Consider the following 20,878-nt stretch of genomic DNA (forward strand, 5'->3'; position numbering starts at 1 on the left):
GACCCGACCCACCCATATTTAATATATATTTAAAATATATTATATATTTAATAATTTTTTTAAAATCAGCTGTAGGACACTTATATATATTTAAAATTTTAAAAATATATTAAATATTTAATAATTTAAAAAAAACCAGCTATAGAGCAGCACTTCCTCGGTTCCTCCTACTAATACTAATTTAATATATATAATATATTATATAATTAATAAATTTTTTAAAATAACCAATTCTTCCTATTTTATATAAAAATCAATTAGTTCACACAAACCCTAATAAATTACTATTGTTGTTTAGTCATTAATGTTATTTGCCTTTAAGGAGTTACATTGATATTAATCTTTAGGTTTTTTTAATATATTAATATTTATATTTTTTTCTACTCAATTTAATAATAATATAAAAAAAATTTTGTCAAACCCATGGGTTCAACCCGACCCATGTGGGTTGGGTTGGACTGAGTTGAATTTTTTTTGACCCACCATAGTGGGTTGGGTCAAAAAATCCCCTTAACCCGATCCAACCCGACCTATGCACACCCCTAATTTGTGGGATGTGATTTGATGGGAACATTTTTTTTTTTTTTTTTGAAATGTGATTTGATGGGAACATACATAGTCTATTCAAAATCTTTATAAATAGTTGGGCAACTAATCTTGAAGAGTCACTAAGAGCATCCACAATGGCAAATGCCATCCTATCCCATTTTACCATCTTAAAAAGCTACTTTATCAATTATACAATATCATTTTACAATACATTCAGCATCCCAACTTTTATTTTACCATACTACACATTAAAATAATATAAAAATATTTCTCACTTCTCTCCCTTATCTCTATTTCTCTTCCTCTGTCAACCACCTACCACCACTACCACCACCACCGTCCAGTTTCTCAGTCACACCACCCATCTCTGCTGAGCAAAATCCATAGCAAAATCCAGCCAAATCAAAATTCAAAATCCAAAATCAAACCCATCTATTCTCACCAAACCCAAACCCATTTGTTCTCACCAGCAGCGATGGCGAGAGAGAGAGGGTCGCCCGTCGCCGTCTCTATTCATCCCAAACCCGTCATCATCATCATCATCTTCACTGAAACCCACTTCCAAACAAACCCAGCAAACATCGAAACCCACCATTAAACCCATCGGAACAAATCCCCCAACCCATCGGAAAAAATCAAAACCAACGAACCTAAATCCAACCATCCAAACGCCAACCCAAATGCCACCCAAATCCGACCCAAGCACCAAAAACCCATGAACAAACCCACGCCGGAAACCCATGAACAAACTCACGACCTCCACGCCTCCACCACAGCTTTTCTGATCGAGCCTCCACACCGTTGCCTCCATTCCGTTGAAGAAGAGAGAGCAGGAAGAAGAGAGAGCAGAAAGAAAGAGAGAGAAAGATAATGAAATTATGATCTACAGAGAGAGGAGAGATAAGACCAAACCGATTAAAATATAATTTTTGTTTTTACCATTGAGCTACAGTGCGATTCTACATTTAGAATCGCATTCTAGCACAATTGTATTTTTTTTTTTTTTTAACAATACTTGCATTTTACAAAGTCTAATGGAGTGGGGTTTTGGGCTTGAATGGTAAAAGGAGCTTATATTTTGGCATTTAGCCTTTCCATTGTTGATGCTCTAACAGATGCTAATAAGGATATCATGAATGACTACAAACCCAAAAAAAAATATATATATATATATATAATTAAGACGAAAATCACAACTACCTGCTTCAATCTAATGAAAATCTAAAATTTTATTCTTTTAAAAAAAATTAAATATAATACTTCTAAATGTGTTACTTTAAACCTCCTACTTTAATTATTGTACCAAACAAAACCACATAACATATGGTCCAAGTGTTTCAAAATTTTCAAGCTTTTGACAATAATGAAAGTGTGGACTTTGAAGTGGCACATTTGAAATTATGGGTTTTATTTCTCACAAGAATAAAAAATATAATTTTTTTTTCCCATGAACTTTCCCCTTTATGTTATGTTTCTCAAATACTGGTTTTTTTTTTTTTTTTTTTTTTTAAACCAGGAACTTTATTAAAGAAGGGAAAAATAGAGCTACAAGGCCCTCTGGACTCTTCCAAAATGTTATGTTTGTCAAATATTGGTTGCACCTTGAAAGAATTATTTATTTATTTTAATTTTTAAATAAGTGAGTTTTCGACTCCCAAAGCAAGGTGCTTTTTTTTTTTTTTTAATTATTTAATGTTAAGAAAGATTTTCATTCGTTTTTTTTGTGCTGAATAGTAAGTTTGTTTCTTCAAGAAAAAGGGAAATGGGTCCGCTCATTTGACTTTCACAGCTTATTATTTTGTTTGTTCTGTGTCCCTTGATCTGATTTATTGTCCTTTTTGTTCTCCTTGTGTTGAAGTGCAGTTAGCATGAGAACTTGTCCACAATTGACATGATTACTTACCAAAAAAAAAACGAAAAAGGAAAGGAAAGTTGCTAGCCCGACTTCTTGCTAGTTACTAATGTACCCTATAAAAATAAAAAAATAAGAGCTGCTGGTGGCATGATTTCTTACCAAAAAAATAAGGACAGCATGAGAAACGTGATGAATGTATAAGAAATAATGATGAAGACCGAACAATACTTGCAAGCAAATTAGGTGGAAACATATATGGGAAACACGGATGTATGAAAAAAAAAAAAAAAAGAATTCCTCTGATTTTTGCATTTTATGGTCATGTCACATTGTGTTGTTGCAACAACCAATGCCTAATTGTTTGTGGTTTTATCGACCACCATTTATTACTATTTTGACAGTTTGGTGGTGCTGACGATGAAGATATTATAAAGAATGGAAATAGTTAGATTTAGAGGCTATTTGATAACGTTGTTTTAGTAACATTGTTTGCATATTTTAAAAATACATGTGAGTGAAAAAATGTGTGAAAATACATGTAATGTTATTTAAAAACTAAAAACATGTGTTTAAATACATATATCAAACGGACCCTTAATAATATATGGTCACAACTCAGAAGGGCTACTAGAAAGTAAAAACATTGCTTATTCCTCTTCTTAATAGAGGGGAAGAAAATTAAGGAAAAAAAAAAGAAAAAAAAAAGACATGCTTTATTAGCACAAATTATAGGACATATATAAACAGATCCAACTGCATAAAATGTGGTTGTCATCTTTTTGCGCATAGAGAGAGTATTGAAATTATTAATTTAGAGTATTAGACACTATTTTGGTATTTTCTTGTCTTCTGAACTTGAAGTGACTGAGTTCAAGGGTCGTCCTATTCTTCTTCTTCTTTCTTTATTTTTTTATTTTTATTTTTTATTTTTTATTTTTTATTTTTTATTTTTTTTGAGAATAATCGGCAGAATTTTATTCAATGAAAGAATAAATTTATACATCAAGAGTCGTCCTATTCTAATTTATGTCACTACATATGTCGCAAGCGATATGATCATTGACATGTTAGAACTTGACGTTGATTGCAGGTGCAAGGTACGTACATAGAGGACCCTTGATGTATACCAAACAAAGGTCATGTTAATGAATACCCTTAAGGCAATTATTAATAAATTATAATAGAAAAATTTTAACACCATTTTTATGAGAAACATAAAAAACTGTCAACAACATTTATTATTTTTTTATTCTCTCAATAAAATGTTTCTAAAAACCAATACACTAAAAGCATTGGTTAACATTTCCCATCAAATAATATCAACTATAATATTTACAGTGGTGGTTGGTGTGGTATGTACCGTTTTCCTTTATTCATGGCTGAACGATGAATTTTATTAAGGAAAAAAGGGATCAGTCCCCGAGTCTATACCTCCAAGATGTGGATTGATATATTGGAGATGAAAAGAGCCATAAAACCATTACAAAAAGGAGTCTGGGCTACATAGCACAGTGTGTGGTATGTAGAAATTCAATTAAATTGAATTTTAGTGAAGTTCAATTTGTGCCATGTGTCCCATTTAAATTTTCAATTTTTGTGACAAGTGAATTATTGGGTACAACAACTAAGAAGTCTAGATCCAATTAGATTTAAAATCATATATATATATATATATATGATTTCATTTTGCTTTGTATTAGCTGTTTTGAGTTGCTAGAGATGGATGAATACGGTAGTTTTTTTAGGATTCTTAATGTTTCTTATCTGATTTTGGTAGATTGATGATGATGATGGTTTGGTGAGTGTGAGTACTGAGTAGAGATATTAAGATGGTTTGTGATATTGTACTGGTGGATTTTGTTGGGCTCTTAATATTCCACATCTAATTGGGGTTGATTGATGCGATGATGATGACATTTTGGTGAGTGGGGATTTTATTTTCCTGTGAGAGTATATGCTTTAGGGTACATGGGTCATGGTGTTTCAGATTTGTGGAGAAATATATTAGTATAGAGTTTGTTTAATTGGGATTGGGCACTTGAAAAGTTGTAGGGATTGTTATGTGTAATGAGTGTGGTTCTAGAAGTGTTGTGCTGCATTTTTTGTTAGATTGATGGATTTATGAAATTGCATTTAGCTATAGAAAGCTCTTTAGCCAGTCAATTGTTTCTTCCATATAACTCGGGGGAATTGTTCCTATTTGTCTCTTTATTTCTCTGTCTTAAATTCTCATTTCAATCTTTTTTTTCTTGTTTTTACTCTGAATCTGTTGCTCATGTGCAATTTGTGTATTCTGACTCTTATTTTTATTAACATGCCATTCTTAAATACCTTCCCTACATCTTGTCAATGGGCCCTTTCTTAAATGTTACCTCCCTTTCTCAAGAATGTGAGTGGGAGGTCAGATTGCGGGTTCAAAACCAATTAGGTATTTGTCTAACTTTCCAATGGGAGAAGGCATGTTATGTTGACTTGCTGACAGTTCTTTTGGATTAGGATGTGATACTGTTATGTGATGGGATCAATATCCTGCATCAATTAGTGTAAGTTCCATGTAGTGACATGAGTTCTGATACATTGTCATGCTATTGAAGGTTGAAATTTTCTGTATTGCATTGCTTGTGGGATAGAACTAAAAGATATGAAGTTCATCGTTGCCATAGTTACATACTCAAATTCATTTCTCAACCTTTTTTTTTTTGTGCTCTTTATATTTTTTTCCTTGGATTACTTTGTGCTCTCTGCTTTCTTTTGGCCATTTTTAAGTTTTGCTTTAATAGGAATTCTCTGCTTTCTTGTGGCCTTTAGTTGTATCCATCAACCAGAATTTGCACCTATTTGTATCTATTTAGTGATTAGTCCGCAAGTTGCATTGATCCCTCTCACTTCTCCTTTTCCACTTGCTTTCATTAGGTCAACCTACCCTGAAAAATTGTCTGCCTACACAGTATACCAAGGCCTATCAACCACGGGCTTCTTTTTTCAACTAGCGATATTTTTTTGCCATTCTCGGCATTTTCATTCTGAAATCTGTGCTTCACTTAAGATCATTGTTGGTATGCTTGAGTTCAAAGCGTGAAGCCCCAAGGCTTGGAATGCTTTTTGCCTCAAAAGCTAGGCTCATTTAAAGCACACTTTAGGGATGCTTTATCAAAAAAAGCTCAAAGCGTACTTTTTGGCGCTTTTTTATTTTTTTCAAAAAAAAAAAAACCAAAACTGAATTAAAACTAAAGGATTTCGACATTATTGCTATAAACCATTTATTTAACATATTTTTAGTGCAACTTATTAAAAATATATATATTTGAGTGTAACTTGTCTTGAAACCCACAGCCTATGAGTTATTCTCTATTTTTAATTTTATTTTTTCTTAATTTTTTCTCCTTGATACTGTAACCCACTCAGCTTCTCCTTATTCTATTTTTCCCCTTTTGGATATTTGCTTGGAATCAATTACCCTCTTGCTATGTCCTCCTATTCTTATCTCAATCATGAAAAAAAAAGTATGATATAATATATTTTTGCTAATTGTTTAGTTACTTTAGTGGTTGATGTTGAACATATCAGAGTAATTCTTATAAACTTATAGTCATTAAGTGATTAAATTATAAACTAATATTACTAATTAGGGCATTATGGATATTGGAGATTTAAGAAAGGATATGACTTATATCTAGCTGATCTGAAAATATAAAATGACTTGACTTGCAATTTTTGTATTAAAATTGCAAAAGTAGGGCTTATCTAAATGTTATATGAATTATATAAAAAAAATTATTTCAATTTATATAATAATTTGATTGTCGTACTTCTCATTAACTATAATTTTTAAATTATTTTTAAAAAAAATGTGTGCTTCACTTCAATCAGACATGTGCTTGCACTTAGGCTCCAAGGGGCATTTGCGCACAAGTGCGCCCCTCCTTTTTACCAACACTGCTTAAGATGTTTTATGACTGGCATTTGGTAAACAGTGACCATGTGAGTGTGTACAAGTAATTTTTCCAACTGTTTAAAGTTGGAAAAATTACTTGTGGCTTCTTCCACCATTATTCTTGCATTCTTGGTGATATTAAGAAATCATGTCACGAGGATGAGGCATGATTGGATTGATATCATTCTGTATTTTTAGATTTGGTTGGTATTGTTCTGTGCTTTTAGATCATGGACTAGTGAAGTTATTGTGTTTGTGATGTTGGAATACGCAATAGCGCATTGGTAATTTGTTGTTGCTTGGGTGGAGGTGTCCAATCAGAAAAGTGGGGAAAAACTAATGCAGGATATAACACAACCTGCCTAAAAGAACCTAACAACCTTAAGTTGGCCTAAGCAAAATTTTAGTCAAATTATAGAACCAAACACGTGATTGGATGCTATCCTAAACATGATATTTAGATCATTCACGTTGGCCTGAGCTAGGGCTGTAAATGAACCAAGCTGTTCATGAACAACTCGGGCTCGGCTCGATAAAAAGTTCGTTCATGTTCATTTATTTATAAATAAGCCAAGCTTGAGCCTTAATTTTAGGCTTGTTTGATAAACAAGTTGAGTCCAAGCAAAAAAAAAATGAAAAATAAATAATAAATAATTGTTCGTGAACAAGCTTGTGAACAATAGCGCTCGATACAAAACATGTCGAGCTTAGGCTCGTTTATAGCTTGATATATGTTTACTAAATAAACTCATTATTATGACATTACACATGTTTTGAAATGTTAATTTATAGCTTGTTTATTTATATATGTTTTGAAATGTTAATTTATTTAGATTTGTGAATATCATAGTTGCACGGATGACAAATGTGGATGTAAAAATTGTATTTTGAACAATTACTCAAGCTATAGACAATGAATGATGAATGGATGGATTTAATTTTGTAAAGTTGTAATTTGAACGATTTCTAATCATGGGTGGAATTAGAAGCATGATAAAATGAGTATATATATATTTTTTGCTTACTTGATTTTTGGTGATATAAGCATTTGATGATGCAAATTTTTTGGATTCCAAGCTAAAAAGCTTGACTTGAGCTCGAGTTTAAGCTTGATATTAAGCTCAAGCTTGGCTTGGCTAATTAATTAAGCCAAAGCCAAAGCCAAACTCAAGCTCTTTAGCATTCTCACAAACTTGAGTTCAAACATTGTTTTTAAGCTTATTTTAAGCTCGAGCCAAGCTTGAGCATTTGATTTTTATTGATAAGCCAGCTCAGACATGCACTACTCGACAAAGCTTGGTTCGTTAATAGCCTTAGCCCTGAGCAAAATTTTAGTCAAATTTAACGGAAAAGCACACTTTTCTACTTTATGCAGTTTGTTTTTCACTTCCATTTGCGTTGAGCTCTTTTTTTTACTACTCTATTTAAGTACTACTTTTTTTTTTAATATATATATATATATATATATATTTTATTCACAAACTCTTGTACCTCTTCTTCATCAACTCTACCAAGCTAGGCACCATTTTGTTTCCTTGCCTTTTTCCTCAATATTCCTGTCCCTTTTGATCTAAGTCCAACACTAATCCTAACCTCACAAAATTAAGTTAATTGGTGTAGATCTTGTTGAAGATACAATGCTAGTTAGGTTTGACCATGTGTTATATGTTAGGGTTTATGCCCTAAAATCGAATTTATTGGCATGTTATAAATAATTAAATTGTTTAATTGTATGAGACTATTTGTAAATGAACTAATTGGACATTATCATAGTCCTTGAGATGCACTGTATATGATTTAGTTATAAAATATATAAATCACAAATTCCTTGTAAACTCAAAATGTAGTTCATAGCCGGTGATGAAATTGGGAATTTCATCTACAAAAACTATAAGACATCAACTAAGATGGTTTATCTTGATCATGGAAGTGGAGACTTCTAATTGATGTGTTGATGTTTCTTAAGTGTGTAAGAGATATTAAATTGAACCGCTGTGAGATTAATTATTCAATTAACAATTGTCACCTAAATAATAAATCTCATGACTTCTAATTTCATAGATTCTCAATCCTGAGAGGATAGTGATCCCAATCATGAAGTGTATGTTACTTTGATATATCAAGAATAAGATATAATTCAACAGTCAAAACTTCAGTATATTCGGTAACAGCACGTAATGTTGAGGGAACACATATTCTCTACATGGAATCTATAATCTCTTTCTATAAAGATATAAAGTATCCCATTGAGATAAATTTAATAGGAACTGGTTATTCAGGGCCTGCCACTTTAGTAAGGAGTTACTAAAGTTTGTATTTAATGAAATTAGATTTCATAAATATGAATAACTAAAAGATTAAACCGGGGACTCAAGGAATAAAATAATTGTTTACAAAGTGACAATTCATTATGACTTTGTTTACTATGGATATTTCATGGAGGGGTCAAATGATATCATATTAGAGTCTTGGGATATAATTTATTAATAGGACCTAGAGTGCAATTATATTTCCATAGTGGTATTTGTTATATAATTAATGGTAACTTTGGACTTATCAAGAGTTAACAAATAGGCCCGAGGCCCATTGGAGTTAGAGCCTTATTTGTCCCTTTGGTCCCATCCCAAGCCATATACTAAAACCCAATTGGGTTGGTCCAAAAGGCTAACACAATTAGATAATTAATTTTTATTTAATAAGAGTTACTAAATAAAGTAACTACCCAGACAATTAAAAATGTACGTATGATTAAAAGAAGAGAAAAATAGTTTTTCTCTACAAGATCTTTTGAATACATTTTTCCAAAGAAAATTCAATGTACTTAAGAACTGATTGAAAGACTATTCATCTTAAGCACCATGTGGAATTAAGGTGAAGATTTAAGATCTTCTCAAGTCGTGTTTTTGAATTTCACTACATTAAGGTACGCTTTTTGTTCTTTGTTCTAGAATTTAAGGTTATATGTTATCGCTCATGATTGAAGTAGATTTTTGTGTTACTGCCGCTGCGTGTTTTGTATGAGATGCAAAACTAGTTTTTCCAACACTGTATGTAACAATTTTCTTAGTGTTGACCTTTCTTCAATTGTATAGTGTGTAATTTGCCTGGATTAGGAGGATGTCTAATCTATTTCTAATGCTCTTGCATTTTGTTGATCTCTCTCTCTCTTCTTTTCCCTTGTATTTTGTTGATCTCATTGTCTCAATAGCAGTAGCCAGTAGGATTTGAGTGTAGTGTGCTGTGCAATGTCGATTGTTGCCTTAGCTAGCTAGACATCACTTAGGTTTTTGATGATACTGTTTTGGTTACTGGGTGATCAAAAATTCTAAAACCACATAATAAACCACAACCTTTGCCATAACTGTCCTCATGACAAATTATGAGTGGTAGAGAAAAACTTGTGGGACCATGTGAAAGTGACATTATGTAGCTAGTCACAGTTTGCCACATAAGATAGTTGTGGCAAAAGTTGTGACTTTTTATATAGCACTAGAATTACTCCTAGGTGATGGGTGGGTGGTTTGGTTTTTGAGGGTATATTTATTTTATTGAATGAGTAATAATGGGACATTGTTTTACATCTTGATTTAATGATTTATAGTCTAATTGGATTAATTAGTGCTAAATACATCTTTGATTGATAGTCTAATTGGACTGGTGCTAAATACGGAAATATAATTTGAAGAATATTTGCAAAAGTATGCCCCAGTTTTGTAATTTAGTACATGGTTATGAATTTATGTTGCTTTTGGTGTGTTTGCCAGAAAGAGGAAGGAGGAGGGGGTTAAATTGGCAAGCCAGATTAACCAAACACTAGCAGTTGGAAAAATGTATAGGCTAACAAAAACCCAACCCCTTTTAGCTTAGCTTCACTAGAAATTAGCCGATATTAAAATTGATCTAGATTGTCAGGCAATACGAAGAAATTTTATTGCTTCTAGCAAGGAAAGTGAAATCATGAGCTCTTCAGCCTAGACCAAAAAGGTTGAATAAAATTAGGCTAATTAGCTTTAAAATGCTGATGTCAAATACTCATTAGCTGAACAATGATAATCTTATTATTCTGCAAAAAAAACTCAGGCATGTTTCCTTGAACTCTCAGCTCCCGTTTGGTTTCTCTACATCACTCTGTTTCGGCCCTCCCCATTTCCTTATTCTGTCTTCAGCAATTGATGCCTGCATTTCACACCAATTAGTCAATCCTTCCATTCTTAACATGGGCTAATCGTTGAACACTGTTTGTGTTATGCAACTATATATTTAAGATTGAAGATGATTGTTTTCTTTCTTTCATTTTTATTTTTGGTAAAATGAATTTCATTGAGGATGGTTTTGCTAGTGAATGCTATGTGAGAAAAAGGTTTACCTCTTTGTTCCAGTTGGTCCTATAAATTATAATGAAAAGGACAACAGTCTGTACGATCGTTCCAAACATCATGCCGTACCAAATCCCCTGCAAAATTGAGAATGACAATGGAGTTCATGTTTCACATAAAAAAGAAAGGGAAAGAAATTCATTTACTTGGTGATACATGGCTTATCTGAAGCAATATGAGGTCCTCTTTGAGTATTACAAGTTTGTGATTGTTTTTTCTTTTCATTTTTATCTCATAATTATTAAACATTACTAGTATGCTTGCTTGCTACTTCCAGCATTTTCACTTGGTAATAGAAATGAAATAAACAAAAAATAGGAGAGCAAGACTTACCGTGACACCCCAATCAAGCTTGTAACCCAGAATGAGACCCAAAGGGATCCCAAGAACGTAGTAACATGCAATGTTCACATAAGCAATAATACCTTGCCATCCTGCTCCAATGGCCACCCCTGTGAAAAAAACATTATTCACCCAATTAATTAAAATCTATTTCCATTTCCCTCAAGAATCTGAATTTTTATTTAAAAGAAGAAGATAATATGATATAAAGACTAAAGACGCGGATGTGTTATAAAACGAAAGATCAAAACTTTTTAACTAGAAAATTCTAAGTTTCTAACCAGAGAGAACAGGTTGAACATTGTTAATAATGATGCAAAAAGCCAATACTGGTGTAAGCTCTCTAACGACAGTTTCAACACTTGCATCACTCGAAAACAATGACGGGTAGACGTTTCGTGCCAAGATTAGAATGACTGCGATGATAATACCGATCAAGAATGAGGTTACCACGGCCACCACCAATGAAAATTTAGCTGTTCTTGGATGAGATGCTCCCAATTCATTTGACACTCTCACACTACAAAAAATATATTTTGGTTTTAATTTTTCAGACATTTTGAGATCAAGTACAGAAATATATATAGCTTTGTTGAGGTGTGTTTCTCTGTCACTAACCTTATAGCTGCATTCATTCCAAGAGCTTCCATAATTGTCCAGCCCAATATGTTCATGCTACGACAAACATTGGCATAGCAGGAAATAGTTAATCAAAAATAAATTATATTCAAAGCATAATGATAGAATTAATTTCTTAGACTTTATAAAAAGATCCTATTAAGAAAACGTAACTAATATTTTCTTACACTTTATTCAAATGATATTGTAAGGACTAATAAAGTTGATACAAACAATTAGAACAAGATCTCATTAAGAAAACATAAATAAAATTTGGTTTAAATAAAAAAAATCAAACAATCTCTGGCATTCTACTCATTGAATGCACATATTTGAAAATGCCAAGAGCAAGAATTAAAGATTGAAATTTCGTCACCAATTGATAAAAATATATATATTACCTCATAAAACATAACAGAAAAGTACACCTCAAAAAAAATCTTTTTAAAAAAAATTATATATATATATATATATATAATTGAAGTTTTCCTTCCTTACACTAAATTAAAAAAAAAAAAAATAGATTTCTATATTTACTTATATTTGTACGTGCAATGTCGATGAACATATTTTACATATGAGAAAGAAATTTTCTGAAAAAAGTGTTAAATTTAATATTTTCATCAAGTTTTTAATATTAAATCTATTGATCATTGATTAAATTATAACAAAACTTTACCACTATACACACACACACAAATATATATATATATATATATATATTGTACGGCGTCTGAGGACCGAAGAGAATGGAACGTGAAGTATCATACAGTTCCACCCGCAAAGGTGTATCCGACCCGAGGACTTCATCAACCCAAGAAGGGAAAGAGATGCGAGATAACATTTTGGGAGGATCTATTTGGAGTAAAAAGGATCATGGAAGGGGGCCAAGACGGAGGGAGGAAGCTTCCTGTAAAGGGTATACCTTCTCCCACTGCATTGAATGTACTGCAACAACCTTATCAACTGCATTAATGAGAAAATGACACCTGAACAGTAGTTTCACAGCTAATAGCCCCTTCTACCACCTTTAGCAGAACTCTGATGGGACAAGTGACCTAAGAAAAGCCCTGAGGCATACAGGTGGAGGGTTAAGATACCAAGAGGAAGGATATATAAGAGAGGGGAACCTCCCAATTAAGGGGGATGATAATTCTCTAAGAGTAGAAAAAACAAGAAAGTTAATAGTGAACGTTTGGTTTAGAATTTGTGTCATTCATCTATAAGAACTAGTCCTCGAACTTACTCGAGGACCGCAAAATCCTTAGTTATTACTTGAATTGTCTTTCTCTATTACTTCTAGTTCCTCAGCTTAGACCTGAACTTACACACACACATACATATATATATATATGGTGAGAATGAACAATAAGATGCATTTTCACAATTTAACTATAAAATATATATATATATATGTGTGTGTGTGTGCGCGCGCAATTTCACAAATAGTGATTAAGCCATTAAGTCTTATATTCCATGAAAATTCACAAACAAACAGACAGCTCGACCCAAGTGCTCCTTGGACCCCATGCAGTTAATGCATTATGACATCTCGAATTATTAATTTTACCATCTATTCAATTACACTCAAAGCAAATCATTTTTGACCAACTATTCAACAATCTTTTGAAATTTGAGTAACAGTGATTTATTCCATTTTTTATATTGTTCAATTGTAACAGATCACAAGTTAAGTTTTCCATGGTAACCATTATAAGTAGTAAATTAAATAATTCGAGATGTCACCAACTCTTAGATAGGTTATTTGTGGGATGTGATTTGATGGGAACAAGCCTCTATATATAGTCTATTCAAAATCTTTATAAATAGTTGGGCAACTAATCTTGAAGAGTCCATTTAAAAAAAAAAAAAAAACTAATCTTGAAGAGTCACTAACAGATGCTAATAAGGATATCATGACTAATTACAAACCCAAAAAGATATATATATATATATAAATTAAGAAAAATCACAACTACCTGCTTCAATCTAATGAAAATCTATAATTTTATTCTTTTTAAAAAATTAAATATAATACTTCTAAATTTGTTACTTTAAACCTCCTATTTTAATTATTGTATGTCCAAGTGTTTCAAAATTTTCAAGCTTTTGACAATAATGAAAGTGTGGACTTTGAAGTGGCACATTTGAAATTATGGGTTGTATTTCTCACAAGAATAAAAAATATAATTTTTCTTTTTCCATTAACTTTCCCCCTTTATGTTATGTTTGTCAAATATTGGTTGCAACTTGAAAGAATTATTTATTTATTTTAAATTTTAAATAAGTGAGTTTTCGACTCCCAAAGGAAGGTGCTTTTTTTTTTTTTTTTAATTTAATGTTAAGAAAGTTTTTCATTCGTTTTTTTTTTTTTTTTTTTTTTTTTTGCTGAATAGTAAGTTTGTTTCTTCAAGAAAAAGGGAAATGGGTCCGCTCATTAGACTTTCACAGCTTATTATTTTGTTTGTGCTCTGTACCTTGATCTGATTTATTGTCCTCTTTGTTCTCATTGTGTTGAAGTGCAGTTAGCACGAGAACTTGTCCACAATTGACATGATTACTTACCAAAAAAAACGAAAAAGGAAAGGAAAGTTGCTAGCACGAGTTCTTACTAGTTACTAATGTACCCTAAAAAAAAAAAAAACAGAGCTGCTGGTGGCATGATTTCTTACCAAAAAAATAAGGACAGCATGAGAAACGTGATGAAAGTATAAGAAATAATGATGAAGACCAAACTAAATACTTGCAAGCAAATTAGGTAGAAGCATATATGGGTAATAGGGATGTATGCAAAAATAAAAGAAGAGAATTCCTCTGATTTTGGCATTTTATGGTCATGTACTCATGTCACATTGTGTTGTTGCAACAACCAATGCCTTAATTGTTTGTGGTTTCGAGTATCGATTATCGACGATCATTTATTATTATTTTGACTGTTTGGTGAAGTTGACGATGAAGATATTATGGAGAATGGGAATAGATAGATTTTATGATATATGGTCACAACTTACAAGGGCTACTAGAAAGTAAAAGCATTGCTTATTCCTATTCATATTAGAGGGGAAGAAAATTAAGGGGAAAAAAAAAAGACATGCATGATTAGCACAAATTATAGGACATAGACAGATCCAACTGCATAAAATGTGGTTGTCATCTTTTTGCGTATAGAGAGAGTATTGAAATTATTAATTTAGAGTATTAGACACTATTTCGGTATTTTCTTGTCTTCTCAACTTGAAGTGACTGAGTTCAAGAGTCATCCTATTCTAATTTATGTCACTGCATATGTCACAAGCGATATGATTATTGACATATTGATTATCAAAAAAAAATTATCATTGACATGTTAGAATTTGACACTGATTGCAAGTGCAAGGTATGTACATATAGGTACGTGCAATAGTTTTCTTATTGAAAGATGTGAATGCCAGTGACTGAGAGAGGGGGAAACGTGTGGAGAGGAAAAAAAGTAAAAAATGCAGCAGTATCTATGAGTGAAAAGATAAGAAGACATTTATTGTTTCTTGATTCTTTTATTTGAAGTCATAGATTTTATATTATTTAATTTTTTTCACCTTTGACAACTAACAACTTTCCTACCTAGACACGTTAGTGACATCACCATAACTTCATTTTGTATTTTTTTTTTCTTATCTACTGCTTATAACTTATAAGCTTAATTAGTATATTAGTAATTACAAAAAAATATACTAGTAAAAACATTATTAAGAGGATACTAAATTTATTTATTTTAAATGTTATGAATATATATATATATATATATTATTTTGTGGTAAATTCGAAACGGTACACCGGTATTGACTGGTATCCGAAATATACTATACCACTGGCCAAACCAGTACAGTCTCCAGTACGGTATTAACTCATTTGCCCTTGATGTATATCAAATAAAGGTCATGTTAATAAATGCCCTTAAGGCAATTATTAATAAATTATAATAGAAAAATTTTAACACCATTTTTATGAGAAATATAAAAAGTTATCAATAATGTTTATTGTTTTCTGATTCTCCCAGTAAAATGTTCCTAAAAACCAATACCCTAAAAGCATTTCTAAAAACCAATACCCTAAAAGCATTGGCTAACATTTTCCATCAAATAATATCAACCATAAGATTTACAGTGGTGGTTGGTGTGGTATGTATCGTTTTCCTTTATTAATCGCTAAACGGTAAATTTTATTAAGGAAAAAAGGGATCGGTCCCTGAGTCTATACCTCCAAGATGTGGATTGATAGATTGGAGATGAAAAGAGCCCTAAAACCATTACAAAAAGGAGTTTAGGCTGCGTAGCACAGTGTGTGGTATGTATGGCTTGGTAAGTGTTCGGTATTTTAGATATTTCTCACATAAATGTAGATTTTATGTGTGGAATTCACATGTGGATTCTATCTCTATATAAAGGAATGTATGATATATTGGATGAATTGAAAAATTTTATATGATTAATTAGGGATTCGGAGAGAGAGAGAGAGATACCATATGGACAAGGCATCTACTGAAACTTCCGCATTTTTTAGATATCCAGCAAAGAGAATTAGCGCCATGAAGTACCACACTTCCAAGCTGCACAAAGATTAATTTAGAGATATATTCATCATTTTAAGGATTAGATTTAAAATTGATCAATGTTGAATGATATGTGAATCCCACAAATCGAAGTAAAATCATATGAACCAATTGAAAAAGGGAGATCTCATTTGGCTGTGTGTCACCCATCATGGATTTCTTTTTTCTTTTTTCTTTTGGCTGAATACTCCTTTCTTAGTAATGAAATCATATAGGATAATTGTTTACCGATAAGATTATATGCAAAGTAGTAATACTAATACTTTTTGGAAAGTACAGTAATATACTAATAAATAATTTCCAACCTTTCATTAAAATAATAGAAAAGAGAAGAGAAAAAGAGTAATACGACACAAGTTAGAATTTTCCAAACGAAGGTACAATATTTTCACAAAATTCTACAATGTGTTACTTATAAGGTCACCCACAATTTTTGATCATATAGTATATTCTCTCAAATAAAACATAGCATTTTGTAAAGGCCATTTTTATAGGATATCCAAACATGATTAGAAGAAGATAATCAATGTTGAAATTTTTTTGATACAAGGTAGAAATTCTACTCTAGCCTAATCTAAGTGTATATGTATGTGAAATTCCCTCCTGAAGACTTGTACCTTGACCCTTGCCTCCTACACCCTACAAGCACTTACGTTTATAGGGTGACTATCGCATCAAAAGTGTGTGGTGATATCAATGTTGAAAACTAAAGGAAAAAGATGAGAACTCAAGACTTAAGTAATGAACCTGTATGGACAGCCTATGCATTAAATTGTCTTTGTCAACTAGTGCCCTACACATATAAGTTCAGGTTTTTTTTGTTTTTTTGGTAAAATTCAGGTATATTTAATACTATACTAAATCATGTTTTTCATATTTATATTTTAAAAAAATATTAAATTCTACACGTATTGAAAAAACACGTGAAAAACTTGTAATCTAATGATTCATTGACAAGTTAAGCTAGGGAAGGTATGAAATTATTAAAATTATCACAATTATTTTAAAAGATATAAAGTCCTAAAATAGTCATGCTTATCCTCTTGTCCAATGCATAGGAGTATTAGGGTGCCGTTTGGATTCAGCGGAAAGCTGCGTTTTTCCCCTTTTTTTTTTTTTTTTTTCTCCTCACTTCACGTGTTTCAGGGACAATAAGCACTGTAGCAGCACTGTAGTATTACTGTAGTAGCACTGTTTATCACTGTTCACGCATTAAAAAATATTAAAAATAGGTCCCACGATACTATTCACACATTTAAAAATTATTTTGCTATAGTACTTTCAGTTTTCAGTTTTCAGTTTCAACAATAATAAGTTCAATTCAAACAGACCCTAGATGAAACCCACAACCATAATTATTTCACATCAAAAAAATTTAGCCTATGTACACTGTACATACTATATGTTATATGCGAAGAGACGCAAACACGAATACGAACATAGGAATGATATGATAACATGAACAATGTCTGAAAAATTATAATATAAAATAGCTAATACAATATCGGTATGACATGAATACGACACAAATACAACACGAGTAGGCATTTTAAATGAAGTATTTATGCTTCTAAGTTACATGTAAAATGTTGATACTTGGATGTCTCTAAATGTGAAGTAATAATTTTCCTAAACAAAATAGTGTTTTTTTTGGTAAAAAAACAAAATAGTGTTAACAGTGACATTACATATGAGTTTCTTACCAGAGCATTACTGCGGAGGCCATCGATAACTTAACGAATCCCCAAAGGTTATGAAACGCCTTCAATGAGAACCCAGACCAAGCTCGACCACAAGTCCCACTGAAAATATACAACAGCTGCGCTAACACAACGAACCACCAGGACGAATTCAACACGACCGCCGCACCCACCAGACCCCAACCTAACTTCAAGATGAAAAGCCAGCTAAACAGTGCGTTCAGAAGCAATGACACAGCCGCAATCAAAGCTATCACAAAGATCTTGCTCTGTGATTGCAGAAACTTGACCGCCGGAAAATTTAGAGCGTAAGCAAATAGCTGCGGAAGCATATAAAGTGCGAACAGTCCCGCTGCGTCCGATATTGCATCAGTCTGTCCAAGCAGTTTCAACAGTGGCGTCGCAAAGAAGTACAAAAGACTCAGAACCAAACCAGTGGTGGTCAGGATCACCCATGACCTTTGCATGTAAATTCCTAGCATATCAATCTGTCCTGCTCCAAACGCTTGCCCACATAGTGTTTCGAGTGCGCTTCCCATTCCGAGCTATTGAAATTCAATTTTGTTAGAGTAGATAAATACACAAAGAAAACCAATTGAGATACAAAGAATCAATATTGTTAACTGTGTATTGTAAAATTAACAGTAGAGGGTACCATGATGCCCAGTGAAAAGCCGGCGATGACAGAGTTTTCGATGGAGAAAGCGGCGAGTTCGAGTGTGCCGACCTGGCCCAGAAAGACTTGAGGGATAGCACCGAGAGAGTATTGGCATATGGAGGTGAAGATGGCCGGGCCGGCGAGGTACCAGAGCTTCTTTGATTCAGGAAGGAACGCTCTGAAGAAATCGACAGGACTCTTGATGGGAGGGATGTCAGCATCTTCGGCGTTAAAGGTAGCACCAGAGGAAGCGTGTATTGCTACTGGAAGGGACTGTAGCTGGTGTTCTTGCTCTTGGTCCACTTCTCTGGAGGACGAGAGAAGTGGTTGATTACCATTCTCCATGATGTGGGTGGGGGGTGTGGTGGGGATAGGACTTATCAAAGGGAGACAAGTATATATAGTATTTAAGCTCCATACTTTTTACGTTTTATTTTTATTATTATTATTATTATTATTATTTGTTTTATTTTAAGAGTTTATCATTATGCGCACAACATATTATTTGGAGTATTATTGTTCGAACCACTTAACTACTGTCAAACATCATGTGAAACGATATAAAGACTCATACTACTAAGCCACGTCCTTTTTTTTTGTTTTTATTAACAGAGATAAGATTTATTGAAGCATGAATTTATTGTGAGATAGCTTTTGTTTAGTTACCATAACAGGAATTGAACATGATTACTAAAGGTTAAGACTTATGTAGAATATAATTGTTGTATCATACATATCTGAACTAAATTCAATCACGTAATTCTTTTGACAAATAAATTACAAGATTAGTAAAAGATTGTTTGTATTGCAATGATCAATACAATTATGTATTTGAATTTAAATAAAGAACAAAAGGAATAGAACTTAAGGGAATGTATCCAAATTTTGCCTATTTCAAAATTAAAAATGATATTTAAGGATCAACTGTAACTATCTATTATAATTTAATACATAGTTTATGATATGCACCATAAACTTAAAAGATCTACAATCAGTATCCAAAGTTAAGGTTAATTTATAACAAAAGCAACAAGGGCAAGGATCAACCACAGCGTGCATGCCATATTGTCTCCATTCAAATTGAACTCATGATTAGCAATGGTAGATACGATTTTCCTGGACCAGCTCCGGACTTTTTTAATAAAAAAAATCTTATTGAACTCTCATTTTCTTGGTTGAAAAAAAAAAAGTTAGCATATCTAGACGACAAATGTTCCAAAAAGAAAAAAAAAAAATTCCGCCTCGTGGATGATTCGGATATTTTTTATGTCACAACGGAAAGTTAGGTGGTAAAAAAAAAGATTGCAGATCTTTGTACCATACCATGACAAATGACAATAGTAAAAAATTGTACGGGGATCTATTTTTTAAGGTCAAAAAAAGGCGGAAAACAGAAAAAACACTTCTCTATTTCTCTCTCTCCAATATATATATATATATATATTTAATGTTTACAACCCATGAATAATAAGTTGTATATTTGAGAACTTATTATTCACAATTATTAAAAAAATAACAATACACACTCAAATAAACTTGATTTTTGAAGTGTTGATCTTTCCACAGAATGACCAGCCTCTTCCAAAATTATAATATAAGAACAAAAGCAAATAGGGCGATTCCCTATGAACTTTACTTGTACTTTCTGAAGAACTGTGTTATGACAATTGCAACGATATTGGACGTTGTACCAATTTTTTGGCTTCTGAGTAGATACCATATGCTTCCAACTTTTCGTGTTTGCTAGCTTAAGAGTAAAAAAGGAGTTAACAACCTTTATGCCGTCAAATCTACAAGTCAAACCCATCTACTTATTCACTTTACTACTTCCTCAAGAATGTTGGTTTTCAATCAATTATCAAAGGTAAGAGAGAGAGACCAAAAGAGCCAAACAGCTACAAATTTTTTTTTTTTTTTTTTTTTTTTAATTTTTGGACAAGGCTTCAAACGACAACTTTCTGCTTATCGATGTTACTCAGTGTGGGTAATTCAAGGTTTTGGGCAAGAGTGTTCTCCCTGTGTTGTTATAGCCAAGCTCACGTCCAACATCACGGAGAAGAAGATCAAGGAGACTGGTTTTGTTGTGGTATTTACTGCTTAGCCACTTAGGTCAATAACTGAGTCAGGATTTTAATTAAGGGATTAAGGTGCAAGATTTAAGGTCAATATAAAAAATAAATAACCTAATTAAAAACATTATCAATATTATAACAAAATATACAAACCCAATTATGTAATGTATTATAAATTCAGTCTAA

General features: G+C 32.3%; 1 protein-coding gene across 1 annotated transcript; it reads right to left on the minus strand.

The window, feature by feature from the left end:
- Window positions 1–10,243: 10,243 nt before the first annotated feature.
- Window positions 10,244–18,981, minus strand: LOC115982474 (protein DETOXIFICATION 29-like). Its single transcript, XM_031105083.1, has 8 exons — window positions 18,618–18,981; window positions 17,966–18,507; window positions 16,173–16,259; window positions 11,675–11,731; window positions 11,338–11,576; window positions 11,048–11,166; window positions 10,705–10,791; window positions 10,244–10,514 (listed from the first exon to the last, which is right to left on the minus strand). Exons 1-8 carry the CDS (start codon window positions 18,963–18,965, stop codon window positions 10,437–10,439), a joined length of 1,557 nt encoding a protein of 518 aa, XP_030960943.1. The 5' UTR covers window positions 18,966–18,981; the 3' UTR covers window positions 10,244–10,436.
- Between the last annotated feature and the right edge of the window lie 1,897 nt (window positions 18,982–20,878).

The sequence above is a fragment of the Quercus lobata genome, chromosome 3, assembly GCF_001633185.2.
Source record: "Quercus lobata isolate SW786 chromosome 3, ValleyOak3.0 Primary Assembly, whole genome shotgun sequence".
Taxonomy (NCBI): domain Eukaryota; kingdom Viridiplantae; phylum Streptophyta; class Magnoliopsida; order Fagales; family Fagaceae; genus Quercus; species Quercus lobata.